The following is a 17,109-nucleotide window of genomic DNA, read 5'->3' as shown; positions in this document are numbered from 1 at the left end:
TATACTCTAGTATATTAGTATATATTTATTTAACTAAGACAACCACTTTTGTTGATTATTACATTATACATCAATTATGAATTTTTTGCAGGAAAAAAACATTCAAACGCTCCCCTTTATATTTATAATAGTATACCACTGCAATGTAATGACTTATCACAAAACGTGGCAAGTTTTATTACATAAAGCACTCAGGATTTTTATTACAATTGTATTGTTTTAGTACTTTTATTATTAAAAGGCAGTGCTATTTCACAACATGGTCAGATATATATCCATATCTATCTATCTATCTATATAAATATACATATATAGATACATACAGTATATATATATACATATATGTGTATATATATATGTGTGTATATGTAGTATAACATTTCTAAAGGTTTTGCTGGAAACATTTGTAAGAATGCAATTACACATTAAGACTATTACTAATAAATGTCTAACCAGCAGAAGTGGGACCGTTAAAGTTGTAATGTGTAAAATACTGTATAACAGAGCTATATTTGAACGTCTGTAGATACAACAGTGATCAGATAAACTCCTCATAAGGCTGTTATAACCTTCAACAGTTCAACCATTTGCTATCACATCCCTCTTCTGCTTGCTATTTTTGGAAGTATGACATCAGAACGAGCCGTGCCTTTGCTGCTGCTGCTACCTTTCCTCCGTCCTTGTGGCTTTGCCCTTGCCTCTGAATCCTTCTCTGTGTCCTTTGGGACGGTGCCATTTTCTCCACACTGAAGCCTCCTCCTGCAGTTGGGATTCTGACCTTGGAGATACAAAAACACAACATGAGACAGATGGCAGTGATCAGAGTCACTGCTGGAGACATGGAGGTAACACACCTGTCTGAAGACACGCGTGCAGGACATTGAGATAGTGCTGCTTCATCTGTCGTCTCATGTGCTCTGTACTGTAGACATTAGCGATGCTGTACAGGTAGCGTCTCTGTCCGGTTGTGAGGGCAGGGTGCTGAGGCAGAGACAGGAAGTGATGTGCTTGCACATGGCAGATTGACATAAAGAATGTACTGTATGTGGTTACCTGTAGGAAGGGTGCAGACATCACAGACTTGGGAATGTGTACTGTGGTCATGTGCTGGCTGTCAGCAAGTGCATTTCTGTTTATTTCTCTGTATATCTTCCTCACTTGCTGACCTGGTTTAAAAAACAAAACAAAAAAACATATCGCATAACAATGCTTGACAATTTTCATTATCTATGGTAATAATATTACTGGGAAAAACAAGCATTTGATTTATTTAGCGCCTTAAAATCAAGTAAACAAAGTGTTTCAACATAAAGGGACAGTAACAGAAGAAACACACAAGCCACAGAATTCAAAACACCACATGTCAGTAAAAGCAAAAGAGAAATTAAACCAACAAGACATGTCACGCAAGAGCAACTAAAGGAAATAAAGGAATACAAATAAATAAATTATAGCAGTTAAGTAATAAAACAAAGGGTCGCCTAATAAAGGGAATAATGAAAAAGAGCAGGTCTGTAAAAATGGGCTTTTAGAAGTGATTTAAAAGAATTCACTCAATTTGAAAGCCTCATTTTTATATAAGCCTAGGTAATATAAAAATCTAAATTATCTAAAACACACACAGAATCAGTGATTTTGAATTCTGAACTATTTGTAGGCAATTTAATGACTGAATTTAAATTACTTAATTCCAGTGCATCTATTACTTAATATCGCTTTGGAAATTAATGTTATCTATCTATCTATCTATCTATCTAATAGGAAAATATTTCAATAATGTATATCCACAGCAATTAAGTATAAATGAGATAATTACAGTGAACTGAAGCATAATCTTATGCTCCACAACATTAGAGGAAAATGCTGTGGTTTGTTTTTTAAGGGTGTCAATAAACAAGACAGGAAATGCACAGGAGATGTGACAGATGTGATGCAGAATAATATTTAAATGCGCATAATTTCCATTATAATCAGCTCTTAAGTTTTTTTTATACAAATCAGCAGTATATAGTTTTTTAGAAATTGGCTCCACCCTCGGTAACAACATAATGTAATTGAAATACTTTTGTTTTTGTGCTCATAACCACATAATAAGTAAAGAAAATATATGCACAAAAATTACTTTTCCCTTAATACTTATTTTTTCTGCTTTTACCAAGTGAAAACACCTTATACACAGAAAATAAAAGGTGTGGTTCAGTCAGGAAGGGGAAAATAACAGCTGCAGTTATATTTACTGTAAATTCATCTCACTCATTCATAACTCAATATAAAAACAGGTTTATGCATATTGATAGTCGTTGACTCACCATCAGTGCATCTGTTGTTAGACTCAGCAGACCTGCAAATAAAGAATATCACCGTATGGATCAGAATCAGTCGATCATCACTGGTTGTCATGTTGTCGTCTTACCTCATCAAGACGTGACCACTTCCGTTTTTTGACAGACTTTCTGTTTTCAGATGATCAACAAATGTGACCCGCTTTCTCATCATTCACTAAATGATTTCCAAATGAATTGTCGGTCGTTGCTTGCACCTTGATGTTCTCGGTGTGTGTTGCAGGCAGCAGAGCCCATTAGTGTGAGATGAACCCGACTCCACTCACTCCCAGGGCTCCAATTACAGAGTGCAGGGCTAATACACTTGAACCCAGAGCATGTTCTCATCTAAAATGTAAAGCACAAACAAAACTACAAGCCACTCTGTTTACACACTTTATTGATTCATGTCCAATATACATTGCATTGACACAAAATGGAAAAAAACAAAACAAAAAAAACAAATAAAGGGTGGATTAACCTGGACACCATTTCTCAGAGCGTATTGCTTAATGACATTTCAAACGCACCGAATCTGTGCAAATACAGTGAACACCGGTCAGAGGAGGTCATGGTAGGTTAGAAAATTCAGACTTAAAAAGGTCATAACAGCAGTTATGTGATCATCAAGTCTACAGAAATCTACCAACTGTTCACGTCACATTCAACCCAGAGTCATAGACTATTACCCAACTCCCTCAACAATGATTGCATGCGCCAAAAGACCAATTTTTTTTTATGTTCAGTCACATAATTCAAATATGTATACATTAATTTGAAACAGATGTCATCATGGTTCCCAGACTCCACCCAACTGTGTCCTGTGTACATTTCCAAAATAAAACCTATTGTTTATCAATTCTCATCACAACGTGTACTTATACTTTACGAGGTGGTTAGGTTTCTTCTTTTTGAATTTCTGTGATAAAGGAGATGCAACATGGTTTGGGTATGAACCAGTCACAAATCAAGAAATGCACATATTTAAGGAAAATCGAAAAGTCCTCAGAGTCTAAACCCACCAGTGAATATGACATAATTTACCTACAATGATCCAAAGCCAAAAAACAAGAACGACAAGCCTAACTCTACAATGGAGACCCAGACATGACCCATGCTCACAGATTAACCTCGTCAAACATGTTCTCCTTCTAAACCGAGGTAAGCTCAGATGTGGAATAGTCACAGCTTAGTTTATTTTCACAGACTGGTTTTGGTTGCCCATGACTTATTAAACATAAGTTAAACATAACATTGTGAAAAGATGTTAGACTGATAATAAAAGGACATCTTCATGTCACAAATAGTTCACTGATCGCTCATAGAGAGCCTACGTAGAGATTGATCCTGAGAAGCTGGCACAGGCCTTCCGTTAGCAGTAGCTATGCTCATGAATGTGTCAGAAATCAATAACTCTCAAAACACACTGTATGTTATTCCTTTTGTACGTCCACCACTGACAAAAACAGATAAGAGCGTTGTTGTTGTTGTTGTTGTTGTTGTTGAGTGGATCATGCAGGTTTGAGGGTCATGGTTTTTCAGACATATACTGGCATTAGAAGAAAATGCTAACAGGAGGTTGTTTCTCAGAGAAATAGACTCAAGCATCCGTCTACAAGCTCTCAAGTTGTCCCTTTAAACAACAAACGAACAGTGAGGAGGTGAAGCCAACGAAAAGGCAACAGTGGTTCACAACAGTGTTGGAATAAAAGAAAAGAAATGATACCAGTGCGGGGGCGACATTATTCTGTAAGTGTGCAGCAGGAGGACAAGTGATGACCTAATGATATTAGAACGGGCTTTTGTTTTGTTTAGACAACCTTGACCACTAAATTGCATAAGAAACCTGGTATAAAGTAGAAATTGTTCAGCAGCAGATAAAAAAGCAAGTTAATTTACAGTAGTGACATATCTTACATCATTAATTTTTTTTTCAAAATAAATAAAATTAAATATACAATTCCAGGCAGGAAACAGGTTAATTTCGCTGGTAGGGTTCTCTAATTGGCTCATCTTGTGGAAAATGACAACCATTCAAAGAAATGTGGTTGAAACCAACCAGTTTCTCTGACTGGCAAAACAAGGGGTGCAAAAGCCTTTTTGCAGAAATTTTCCCTCTGAAGGCATCCTTTAACTGAAAATTACAGACAAAAAACAAAACAGCATTACTATCATTACAATGAGTGAGGTTTCACACGTGACTCTCACAGAGCACAAACAATTCAATGTTCTTACCCTGGAATTTACAACTGGCTCCTAATCAAACGCCATCTCTTGACTTTTTCTTACACAGCGAGCCACCTTCCTCTTAAATTCACCGTTAGGATCCTCCCTCCATTCTTTCTGTGGGAACAACAACAGATTCTTTCAGGACTTAAGGTGGCAACATTACAAGAATGAAAGGGCCGGTTTCTAGTGTCTAATAAATAAGGGACTTAAACTCACCGCAGCATCCACATTAGCCGGTGAATCGCTGTTGGGGTCAGCCAGCATGGAGATAACACTAATCATGATTGTCTCTACTGTGTGGATTGGAAGCCAGCGTTCCTCAGGCTTTTCATAACCAAACTTATCTTCGCCAGGCTCGTGCAGAATTGAGATGCAAACATCCCCGTTCTTTGCCACTGTGAGGAATTGAAAGACGAATGTAAAAACCATAAAGCATTCAAATGTACTTGTCTAGAAGCTGATTCGTCGAGTAATTGTTTCAGTCCTAACACATGGAGATGTTCCTCAAGCTAAAGCGAAGATTTCTTTTTCAAACTGCAACACCATCAGACAGAATATTGTGAGATACAACTTGCCAGTGTGCGTTGACAGATGTTACAGAATCGATTCAGCAGCAGACGCTGTGATAAGTGACAAGACCCCAGCCTGAGAGCATTTACTTACTTTTGTGACCATTGAGGAGTCACAGATTAAGTACATTTCATTACTGTGAGCAACAGAGCAACTTGCAAACATGTCCTCTGCTTTTTTTTAAATAATTGTTGTTGCAGAACTCAGCTGTGGTGTACAATCACTCAATTAATAATTAATTACTAAATTAATCAACATTTTTCAACATCTTCTGACAAAAACACTGATCAACATTTTATGGACCAAATGATTAATCGACGGATTACTTGATTATGAAAATAATCAAGTAATCAAACTGCAGAGTTTGGAAGTGTTAGCCGTGTGTGATCGGTAGAATCTATACACACAAAACTTTCAAAAATCCAAGTAGTGAGTGATGTTTTTGTTGAGAGTAGCAGAAAATGTTTTAAGAGTCTCATTGATTTCGCTCAGGGTTGCTGGAAAAGATGCATTTAATTTACATTACCATTGTATACCCAACTATTTCATTATTTATTACCACATTATTATTTTTATTATTATTAGTATTATAATAAGTCACATCACACATAAGTGAAAGCAATTTACCATTTGGGTGCCAGATTTCAGTGATGAACTTCATCTTTGGTGGCCGTAGTGGATAATCATAAGGAAAGGTTAGGTATGCCTTAAAAAACCCTCCTTCACTGAAATTGAGACAAAACAAAGGACAAGGACAAATGAGAGTTTATGAAGACATTCACAACATTCACATATCTGTATTTAAAACACTCTCTAACTTACAAAAGGGTGTCTTGTGGACCAATGATCACAACTTCCCATTTGTATATGTCGTCATCATCTATCAGACCAGCTGAAAAGCCCTCCACAGGATTCTTGTTGAGCTCTGGGAAAAGAGGAACACACGATCTTACACTGATGCATTGATTAGCTGTACCTGCTAATCCTTGAGGGTGGTGCTAGGGCTGGAGCAGGTCCCAGCTGACACTGAGTGAGAGGCAAGGCAACAAGTTGCAGACACAGAGGCACCAGCCAGCCTGGCAGGCAGCTTTTACCTGGAACCTGGTACAGTGTTTACTGCTGTGCTGCTACAACATTTTTTAAAAATATGCTGAACAAGAAATGAAACACAACTGTAAAAATATCAGAAAGGGTGGGAGTCTACATGTCTGACTATGTACTGTGATTTACAGAGTATATTTCACAAATGCCAACATCCAGACTTGTGTATGTCACATTAAAATAAAAAAAAAACCCAACTTTCATTTATGAGGTGTACTGTTCATTACCTTTCCCCTTTACAGTCTGTGCTGATGTAACACTGCAAAATTCCATGTAAAGGAGTAATTTAAGCTTATGAGCTCTGAAACAATCGTTCGTTGTGCTGCTGCAGGCCTGCTGTGCTGTGGGAGCTCCAATGATGCACTCAGCACTTTTTTCTCTCCTGTGTATTTACACTCCCAGACCACTTTATTCTTCACATCAGGTCAACTGCTTGTTAACGCAAATATCTTTTCACCAAGTCAAATGCCAGCAATTTAGTAGCGCATTCAGGCATGTATAACTGCTGAAGTACAAACTGAGCATCAGAATGAGGAACAAAGGTGATTTAAGTGGAATGTTGAACATGGGATGGTTACTGGTCTGTGTACTTCAGAAACATCTGTTCAACTGGGATTTGCATGCACCTCCATCTCTAAAATTAAGAGCGAATGACCCAAAAAAGAGAAAATATGCAGAAAGTGGCATGGAGAAAATGCCTTGTTGATGCCAGAGGTCAGAGGAGAAATGACAGACTGTGGCTGGTATGTTTAAATCACACAAACGCATTAACTCTTCCATAGTGTTGTTCCTCTCCATCCTCAGATGTTCTCCGCAGAAATCTCCAGAGCTGTAGCAAGCAGATCTAACGCTCCTCTGCTGTTATTGTTGTTATTAATAGATGCTGCTATAATTGCTGCTCTTAATTATTTAATCTCACCCGTGGACGATCCACATCTAGGAGTGGGTAAAAATATCAATTTGGTGACCAGGTTGAAGAAGGAGTTTACGGCAAGATAATGGTGGAGAGTGCTACATTAAAAGATGCCCCATCCACGTTCAATACACAGACTGTGTATTTTGTTTAACTTTTCACGGATGTTTTGTTTTCTTCATATGATTGTCTTGCAATATATTTGATTATCACGGAATCGTATCGTGGACCATGTATTGCGTATCATATTTTGAGGTACCCTGTGATACCCTGCATACAAAGTGACTTTGAGTTCATTAAAAGTGCTATATAAATAAAATGAATTATTATTATTGTGCAACCATATGTGGGTGTTTGTGTTAAAACTTATTTATTAATAATAACTGTCAGCAACAATTCCACTGGTAGTCAGGGGATGTAAAAAAACACTAAACTCATGTTGAAAATCAGTTCCTTTTTTAAATATTTGATGGTTCATTTACTTAGCTAGACATCCAGGCGGCAGCCACTGACCTGTACAGTAAGCTCCAGACTGTACATCATGTCAAAGTCTCTGAGTACGACATTATATAGAAAAGACATAAAATGTCACTGCCAGTAATATTTTATAAATAAGCCATCAGGAGGAAAATTGATTTTTAGCACTAAGAGCCTGAACACTGAGCTGTGCATCCACACAAAAGCTGCTAAAAAACTAACTAGTCTTCCATGTTATCTTATGTAAGTCAGTGGATAGTTAGATTTTTTTTACAGTTACTTATCATAAGAAGCATATATGTATGGACTGCTTAAGAAACAAGATGGTGCAAGATGGCAGCCTCTGTAAAGCAAGGCCCTTTGCCTACAGTAAATAAAAAGGCTTATTTTGAGGATAAGACATAATTTTTTTCATATTGTTTTGTACGTATTCATACATATTTATGGACTGTTTATTCAGTTCATACAAATAAACTCTCTTTAATTTTTTTTTACAGAGAACTGGGTCACCTTTGTAGTCCGGCTTTAATGTGAATTTCTAATCATTTTTTATATACATTAGCATGATTGACACTGGGTATTTGCAGAGTTTTGTTATGTTGCAACCAATTCTTTTTCATGCATATTTCTTTTTCATTTGACTGCTCTATCCAACTTTTAAGCTGTGCATGTTATACATTTTTTAATATTCTATTGATTATTCCTCTGCTTACTTACTGATATTTTAGTATTAACTTGTGCATAACCCGTTTTTGTCTTTGATGTGTTTTGTCATTCTTTATGGTCTATTCTGGCCTTTTGATGTGTTTGTTGTTTGTATTGACGTGTGCACTTGAGTGCGGGGGTGTTTTTATGTTTTCATGTGAGGCACTTTGTATAACATGTTAACTGTGGGAAAAGTGCAATGCAAATTAATTTGGATTGAGTTTAACTGATATAATGTAAACCCTCTTTCATTAGCAAAGCTTAAGTCATCAGAGCAAATGAGTGCCTGAACTGATTATTCCTTTGTTCCGTCAGCTAACTAATGTCGAACTTGCTAGCCTGTTAGCAAGGTTGGCGATGCGAGTCATTTGTTGATTACATATAATGTTACTGCAGACAAGTATACTTCCAAATATAACGGTTTACAGCTGTACAAAGCGAACGGAAGCAGCTTAAGCATACAACTGACTGCGGTGATACAGGACTCCATTGTGTTGCTTGGTTAGCTCCCTGGGCTAACTCCTATGGCGTAAACATAGCTTCGCGTAGCTAACGTTAGCGGCTAAGTATGTAGCCATTATGTGGACAATATTCGCGTTTTAAAAAATCTTATCTTTTTTTCATGTTACCTGCCAGTTGTTTTCGAAGAAGTAAAGCTGATTGTTCGGTCATGGTACGCGGGCGTGAATGGAAAACACTTTGTGTCAACAAACACTTCCGAAAAACAGAGGTGAAGCTGAATCCGCACAAGGGGACGCTGCACTGGCTACTGCTGATTTCCCTCCGTGTTTTGACACAAGGTTCAGCCGCTGCTTTAGCTATGCGCATGCGCGTCCTCTGCAGCGTGTGTGTGCGCTCGGTTTTTACCAAATTAAGACCTTTTCTGGCACAAACATGGACTTTTTCAGGACTAGTACGAAAGTCTGGTGCCAAAGAGACAGAACCTCTTTTCTGAGGTTCTTATTAAAGGTATAGTACAGGGATTTTTTGTGTAAGTATTGAGAAATAAGCTGTCAGTAGGTACAGAATGTGAAAAGTATGGTGGCCCTGAAGTGCAAATCACCAACACAACAACAACATTTACTGCAACGGAAAAGGTAGGTACATGCTGTCAAACAAGGATGATCACGGATTGGCTGGTTTCAGTGAAAGTGAGTTTCAAGTTGGATATTCAACTGATTACGCGCTCCACCTCCAACAGCGGCTCATTGTAAGTTTTACCCGGTGTTTGCTGCATGTTTTATGTTAATGCTGTTGTGTTTTAGTAAATGTTGTGTTTTATTATTTGTGTTGGTGATTTGTACTTCAGGGCCACCGTATGAGGTTTTAGTTTCTCAATAAAAGGATAATCTAATAAAATGCACATTTGTTTAATTCAACAATATTTATGGAGACACCAGCCCCCACAACTCACTCACCCATCTTCTAACGCTTTATCCTCCACTTGAGGGTGGTGGGGGAGGGTGCTGGTGCCAATCCCAGCTGACATAGGGTGAAAGGCAGGGTACACCCTGGATATCACAGAGCCATATATAGACAAACAATCATTCACTCTCACACTCTATCACACTTCTATCACACATCTCTCATATCCATTCAAACACTGCCACTACAGCTGTGTTAGTACATTTTGTCAAAAAAACTACTTTTGATACTTGAGTACAGTAAATGTCATAAACTTGCGTCGACTTTTACTGAAATAATATTGTAAGGTATACCTAAAAAGGGATACTTCAACTTTTACCAAAGTCAAAGTATCCCTTTTAGGTACTTTATGCAAGACTGCTCCTGACTCTTAGGATAGTTCCGTTTTTTGAAGTATAAATGTTTGAGGTATTGAAGCAATATCAACTCTGCAGCACCCCGCTGAGCACACTGCTGTTTCCATGGGTCAGTGTGGGAACTGGACACTCACTACCACTGAAAACATTGCAAGAGAAAATTGATTTTTAGCCAAGAGTCTGTCACTTCAGATAAATCCAAATAGGCAGCAGTGGTTTAATAACCTATTTGCGCCATGGTGTGAAATGTCCTTTTTATATTTCATTTTTTTTTATTTATATTTATTTATCTCTGATGTACTGACGTACAGCACTTTGTTTCAGCTGTTGTTTTTATTACAAATAAAGTTGAAATGAATGGGATTAAGGCATATATTATATCATATCATATATCATATCATATCATATCATCGTTTCCAACACTAATATACCTGCGGCTTAAAAACAGTGATGCGTTCATGAGTTGGAGGATATGTTAGCATCGGCATCTTAAAGTAATCTACTATATTACAAATAAGATGTTGCCTTATCCGGTGAGTTGAATTTGTTTTTACTGTTTACAGAATAACAATGAATCTAATTAAATACTAAAGGTGTCTGCGAAAATCCCAATGTCCCTGACGACGTCGTCGTCTTTACGGGCGTCGCAGATGAAAATAAGAACTTTTGAAGCGCACGTGAAGGCAGCACTGCGGAAGGAAGGAATGAAGGCTGATGGGCGCCATATTTAATACACCAGAAGCTAGCTAGCATTAGCAGTTTACAAGCCCAAACTTTGAGCCAGAGACAGGAATCTATAAACCAAGGCCTCAACTTTACCGAAAATGAATGTCATCGATCACGTACGGGACATGTCTGCCGCCGGCCTGCACTCTAATGTCCGGATACTGAGCAGTTTGTTGCTGACAATGAGTAACAACAATCCGTAAGTAACGTCAGAGCGGAGTCCGTCTATTTGCTGGAGAGAACGATCATTCGCCAGTGTGTTGTTGTTGTTGTCATTTCTTCACAGTAACTAATTGGTCAACAACAACTATTGCCGTTAAAAACTGTGACTGTAAAGCAGAATAGACGCGTGCGCAATGTGGTAGTCTGTTTAGTCGCGTTTATGAGAAACGTTTAATTATATAGCAAGCGCAGTGTACGTTCCTTCCAAGCACTAGTCTCATGTAGACTCTCCCGTAGTTTACGGTGTCTGCCGTTAGCAGCAGCTAGCTTAAATTAAGTGGGAATTTAAACAGTGTTGTGTCAATGATTGGACGTTAGTGGACATGAAGCAGTGTTTTTGTTAGTGCGGAGTCTCATATTATGTCCAAACAGCCCGTCTTGGACACTCAGTGTCTTTGGTTGTTGTATGTACTTCCATGTTCCATGTACGTACCATGTTCTCACTGATGGATTTGTTTAGGGCAGCTCATGGCCATGTGAAAAGGGAACTTGTCACCAGAAGTTGTCGGTTCAAGTCCCCACCTGGCTCGGGTACCCCTGAGCAAGGTACATAAACCCCATTGCTCCCTGGCCGCTGCTCCTAATTCTAGGAAGGTTTCTAGTAGAGGATGGGTTAAATGCAGAGAAGGAGTTTCACTGTCTTCTGTAAACTGATAATTTGACTGTTATATATCTACTCCTGGTCTCTCTCTTCTATCTATACCTCATCTCTCTCTTGATCTTTCTCTGCTCTCTATAATGTTGTCTATGTGCAGTGCTTTGAGATAATGTATGTTGTGATTCGGCACTGTACAAATAAAATTGACTTGAATTGACTGATAAAGGACTCATTTATAACTGAACACCCTCAAATCCTTTTTGATTACAGGGAGCTGTTCTCCCCGGCCCAGAAGTATCAGTTGTTGGTTTATCATGCTGATGCCATCTTCCATGATAAAGAGTATCGTAATGCTGCATGTAAATACAGTATGGCACTGCAACAGAAGAAGGTGCTCAGCAAAACATCCAAAGTTCGTACCTCTACTGGTGGAGCAGCATCCAACTTACAGGCACAGGTGTGTGTTGCATTCATGCCGTAGAATTGAAGGAGACACGGTGATTGAGTGCAGAAATATTTGTTTTACACCTTGAAGAAACTTCAAATATCCACAAGGTTTGTGGATGTTTTAGAGTTTTTTCTCTAGTCAACCACATCATGAATACATGCAACAGGAGAGTCCAGCACAGGCCTGAAAGCATCTATATACTGTACACAACAGTAAAACCAGTTATCTGTGTTACTGTTGCAGCAAATGTTTGTACAGTGCTTACTGTATAAAGTGGCTCAAGATAATGTATCATGTATTCTGGTGCTGTACAAATAAGAGATTTGATCAGATTTACTTATGTTCAGACACTTTTATTCTGCTCACATGTACAAAGTGGTGAAACTGATGTGTTGTTGTTTTCCTTTCTGTAACACACTAGTGACACCTTGACATCTTACACCCATTTATGGAAAAAATGATGGCAGTTTAATGCATCATAATCCAATTAATTAGTTCAGGCTGTTCAATAAGATTGGATGTTGTTTTTACAGACCGGTCCGTTCCACAGCTGACTTTTTATTTTTGTGAAAATGCATTAATTAATTGGTTATGATGGGGGTGTGAATAGGATTTTAAGCAGTACAGTAAAATGCTCCAGAAAATACCTTTAACCTCTTAATGTTGTCTTTCAGAATTTGCCGTCTGAAATTGAGGTCAAGTACAAGATAGCTGAATGCTACACCATCTTGAAACTGGACAAAGATGCCATTGCAGTGCTTGATGGGATTCCATCCAGACAGAGGACTCCAAAGGTAAACTATTGTATTATTGTTGTTATTATAACAATAAGGGTTAGTATAATTAATATAATAATTCATTCTCGTTTCAGATCAACATGATGTTAGCAAACCTGTACAGGAAAGCTGGTCAGGAGCGTTCTGCTGTGACGAGCTACAAAGAGGTTCTCAGACAGTGTCCCCTCGCCCTGGATGGCATCATCGGTATGTATGGTCACAGAGGCAGCTTCATTTGCCATTTGTTAAACAAACGCAGCAGAAGGATGATTTGATGAGGAGCTCAAACTTTTTTTCCCCCCTGCCAGGTCTACTCTCTCTGTCAGTCAAAGGAGCTGAAGTGGCATCCATGACTATGGATGTGATCCAGAGTATGCCTAACCTGGACTGGCTCTCTGTTTGGATCAAAGCTTATGCCTTCATACATGCAGGAGACAATCAACGAGCCATTAACACTATTTGGTGAGCTGAGAACTAGTTTTTCAGTCCTAATTAGTAGTACTTTATTAAACTGAGTAAACAACTATAGAGGACAGAATCAACTTCCTGTTTATATCAGGATGCGAATGCCCACTACAAATGTATGGTGATGTAGTCACCATAGTGTATACTTCTTTAGGGATGTCGGTTTGGATGCAGATGACCTTGGATACAGATGTGAACATCTTATCTTGGTTATTACACCATTAGACAGTACTCCAAGTTACTATTTCTTGGTGGATTGTTTTTTATTCAGTTATAATTGTACAGTTGTGTACAGATGGCTCAAAGCTGGTAGAGCAGACACCGCATATACTGAGGGGACAGTTGTCTGCAGACGCATAAGTCTCAGAAAAGCAGTGTTGATTGTGTTGTTGTTGTTGTTGTTGTTGTTGATGATGATGATGATGATGATGATGTCTCCTTGTTTCAGCTCCCTGGAGAAGAAGTCTCTGCTGCGGGACAACGTGGACCTCCTGGTGAGCCTGGCAGATGTCTATTTCAGAGCAGGAGACACAAAAAATGCCATTCTCAAATTTGAGCAAGCCCAGATGCTGGACCCGTACCTCATCAAAGGTGGATGAGGGATTATTTAATTTGTTTGTTTGTTTGTTTGTTTATTTATTTATTTATTTATTTATTTATTTATTCATTCATTCATTCATTCATTCATTCATTCATCTAGTTTTTAACACACTGTTAGTACAATCCTTACTTTATCTACATGTTCACACAAAACAGTGTGTATTCTTCCTGTTGTTCAGGTAACACTAACACATCTGTTTGCACCGACAGGAATGGATGTTTATGGCTACCTGATGGCACGTGAGGGACACCTGGAGGATGTGGAGGTGTTGGGAGGGAGATTATTTAATATTTCAGACCAGCATGCTGAACCTTGGGTGATCTCTGGGTGAGTCTTAACACTGCCATATGCAATATTGTAAAATGAGTCTCGGGTGACACGCCGCTGTCAGACTTGACTTAATCTAATCCGTCTCTTATAGCCACTTCATTTTTTTTGTAATTTGTTGAAATTCTCTTTGTGTTTGTTCAGTTGTCACAGTTTTTATAGCAAGCGTTACTCCAGAGCTCTTTACCTGGGAGCCAAGGCCATCCAGCTGAACAGCAACAGTGTGCAGGCTCTCCTCCTGAAGGGGGCAGCACTGAGAAACATGGGTCGTGTGCAAGAAGCTATTATCCATTTCAGAGAGGCCATGCGTTTGGCACCATGCCGACTCGACTGCTATGAAGGCAAGTTTGCCTTTTTAAATATACATTTATGCAGATGTCCACTTATTTCTCTTTCACCTGCATTGACGTGACTGATGTTTTACAGGTCTGATTGACTGTTACTTGGCATCTAATGGGATTCGAGAGGCTATGGGGATGGCTAATAACATCTATAAGACTCTGGGGGCCAATGCACAGACTCTGACCATCCTTGCAACAGTGTGTCTGGAAGATCCGGTGACTCAGGAGAAAGCCAAGACCCTGCTGGACAAAGCACTGGCCCAGAGGCCCGACTACACCAAAGCTGTGGTCAAAAAGGCTGAGCTGCTGAGTGCGTACAAACACCACACTCCGTGTTCCTGTCTGTGATTTACAGACTCTGAATGCACTTGAAATACAGATCCAGATCTATGTGGACATGGAGCATTAATCTGTCTTTATTCACCTTTAAAAATGTTTAGCTAAATGTAGTTGTTTTATTTATAATGTTGTATTTTTATGTGTGTAGGTCGGGAACAGAAATATGAAGAAGGGATCACTCTCCTTCGCAATGCCTTGGCCAATCAGAGTGACTGTGTCCTGCACAGAATGCTGGGAGATTTTCTGGTAGCTGTCAATGATTACCAAGAGGCCATGGATCAGTACAGCATAGCCTTAAGGTAAGCACTCTTTCTCAGGAGAAAAGAATATTTGATCCACTTGATGATGAGGATACAAACTGATGTATGATAAGATCTAGGTTTTGTTTTTAACCGTTTTTTTCCCTCTATCTTAAGTCTGGATCCCAACGACCAGAAGTCTTTAGAAGGAATGCAGAAGATGGAGAAAGAGGAGAGTCCCACAGACGCCACCGTGGAGCTGGACGGTGACGACATGGAGGGCAGTGGAGAGGACGGAGACCTGGAGGGCAGTGACAGTGAAGCGGCTCAGTGGGCCGATCAGGAACAGTGGTTTGGGATGCAGTGACCCCGGCTCACTGAGTGACGTTTGGTCAGTCCCGCCTCTTAAATCGTTGCAGCCGTCACTCGTCACTCGACACACACCGAGCTCTAACACTGAGTGACTGACGTCCTGATTTAGAGACTGTGCAGCTCTGACTGATGTCCAGGTTTGTGGCACAGCGACAGGAAGGACTTGACACTTTCATGGAACTGTACCTCAGTGCAGAACTCCAGCCATTTTTGAACTTCATGTTGATTATTAAGCCTCTGTGCAGCTGCAACAGGAAGACATGTTGCTCACACTGGAGTTTTAAAAACTGCTTCGGGAATCTTCATTCGATACTGGACAAAATGGATCAGTAGAATCAGAAAAAGTTAAATCCAATACGATCTGAAAATTGTTATGTTGAATCAGCACAAATGTCTGATTAACAGCTAAGTTGTTTAAAAAAAGTTTAAAGGAAAAACTGGAGGACTGACATCAGTGTTGAGCTGCCCTGGATCCTCCTTTGAGCCGGGGTTCTATTTCCAGACAAAAGAAGACTCTGGAAATGTAGAAGGCGGCAATTTCTGTGTGTGGAAATTTAGATTAGGCCTAAAATGGCTGGAGTTATCCACGGCATGTGCTACCGGAGGGTCTGGCTGTGATTTTTCTTGTTTTTATGTGTGTTTCTGGAGCCTGACAGACTCATGTTTGCCAAATGTAAGTGAATATCTTGGGCCTTTAGTTCACGTGGCAGGCAGACGAGGTCTGTGATGGTGACTCTATAACATTCTCCTGCTGCTCGTTCTTCTTTTTTTTTTCTCACATTTTACACAGTTTTGTGTCGTGTACTGTACATGTTTATTTTCACGTTTCTTCAGTTTGTATCAAAGTAACTCATTAAGACTCACTTGTAAGTGTTACTTAACTATTTCAAGTCTGTTTATAGTATTTTGTATATATTTTTTAAAATGTATGATACAATTATTAAACACTTCGTTGACATTGACGTCCCCTCAGCCACTTTTAATGCTTTTTAAGGTCTTGTTAATGCACACACCCCAGTTGTCATAGTTCTGCTTATTATACTGTGAGTAGATACTAATGTAACATGAGTCACCACATAGATCATAATTTTTTTCCTTAATTCAGGTCACAGGTTTCCATGAGTAAATAAACTGTCCTAAAAACCCTGAAATGAAACTTATCATACCTCTCCATGGCACTCCACTACACAGAAAATGATGTCTACATCTGCTGCGACATAGACATAGAGTACAGGGAAAAATGTGTGTATATATCGGTTATTGACACAAGGGCTCCCAATATATCAGCATTTTGGCAAAAAGTCAGATATCATACATCCCTATTATTCTGTTTATCTGTCATGTTTGTTCTTACATGTGGATAAACATGTCAGTGGTGACGCAGCTTGGAGGCAACTTCCTCCTCTGCTGAGTAAACTGGAGAGGAAGGTCCTGTTGGTGGAGGAGGAAAAAGATAATGAAGAAGATGAGGGGGTGATGTTTTCTGTCAGTATCCAAATGTAATGCTTATTGTATAAAAGGAGGGACTGAAAGAGGAGGAGTAGGAGCAGTAAAGGGC

General features: G+C 39.1%; 3 protein-coding genes across 4 annotated transcripts; 1 reads left to right on the top strand and 2 right to left on the bottom strand.

Annotated features, from left to right (window-relative positions):
* Positions 1-320: 320 nt before the first annotated feature.
* LOC122769808 (protein FAM216A-like) lies at positions 321-2,626 on the bottom strand. 2 transcript variants are annotated; one of them, XM_044026651.1, is made up of 5 exons: positions 2,414-2,626; positions 2,310-2,341; positions 1,054-1,166; positions 855-981; positions 321-778 (listed from the first exon to the last, which is right to left on the bottom strand). In XM_044026651.1, exons 1-5 carry the CDS (start codon positions 2,494-2,496, stop codon positions 594-596), a joined length of 540 nt encoding a protein of 179 aa, XP_043882586.1. In that variant the 5' UTR covers positions 2,497-2,626; the 3' UTR covers positions 321-593. The 2 variants fall into 2 exon arrangements, with proteins under 2 accessions (XP_043882586.1, XP_043882587.1); XM_044026652.1 differs by having other exon boundaries at positions 593-773.
* A 78-nt stretch (positions 2,627-2,704) lies between these two features.
* LOC122769807 (ubiquitin-conjugating enzyme E2 G1-like) lies at positions 2,705-9,106 on the bottom strand. Its single transcript, XM_044026650.1, has 6 exons — positions 8,946-9,106; positions 5,943-6,045; positions 5,748-5,845; positions 4,767-4,945; positions 4,557-4,664; positions 2,705-4,455 (listed from the first exon to the last, which is right to left on the bottom strand). Exons 1-5 carry the CDS (start codon positions 8,986-8,988, stop codon positions 4,578-4,580), a joined length of 510 nt encoding a protein of 169 aa, XP_043882585.1. The 5' UTR covers positions 8,989-9,106; the 3' UTR covers positions 2,705-4,455; positions 4,557-4,577.
* Positions 9,107-10,783: 1,677 nt separating this feature from the next.
* anapc7 (anaphase promoting complex subunit 7) lies at positions 10,784-16,513 on the top strand. Its single transcript, XM_044027113.1, has 11 exons — positions 10,784-11,022; positions 11,914-12,100; positions 12,766-12,885; positions 12,963-13,074; positions 13,176-13,329; positions 13,781-13,923; positions 14,143-14,260; positions 14,405-14,601; positions 14,687-14,911; positions 15,089-15,239; positions 15,357-16,513. Exons 1-11 carry the CDS (start codon positions 10,922-10,924, stop codon positions 15,544-15,546), a joined length of 1,698 nt encoding a protein of 565 aa, XP_043883048.1. The 5' UTR covers positions 10,784-10,921; the 3' UTR covers positions 15,547-16,513.
* Positions 16,514-17,109: the final 596 nt, after the last annotated feature.

The sequence above is a fragment of the Solea senegalensis genome, linkage group LG5 (assembly GCF_019176455.1).
Source record: "Solea senegalensis isolate Sse05_10M linkage group LG5, IFAPA_SoseM_1, whole genome shotgun sequence".
In the NCBI taxonomy this organism is placed as follows: domain Eukaryota; kingdom Metazoa; phylum Chordata; class Actinopteri; order Pleuronectiformes; family Soleidae; genus Solea; species Solea senegalensis.
This window is presented reverse-complemented; position numbering and strand designations above follow the sequence as displayed.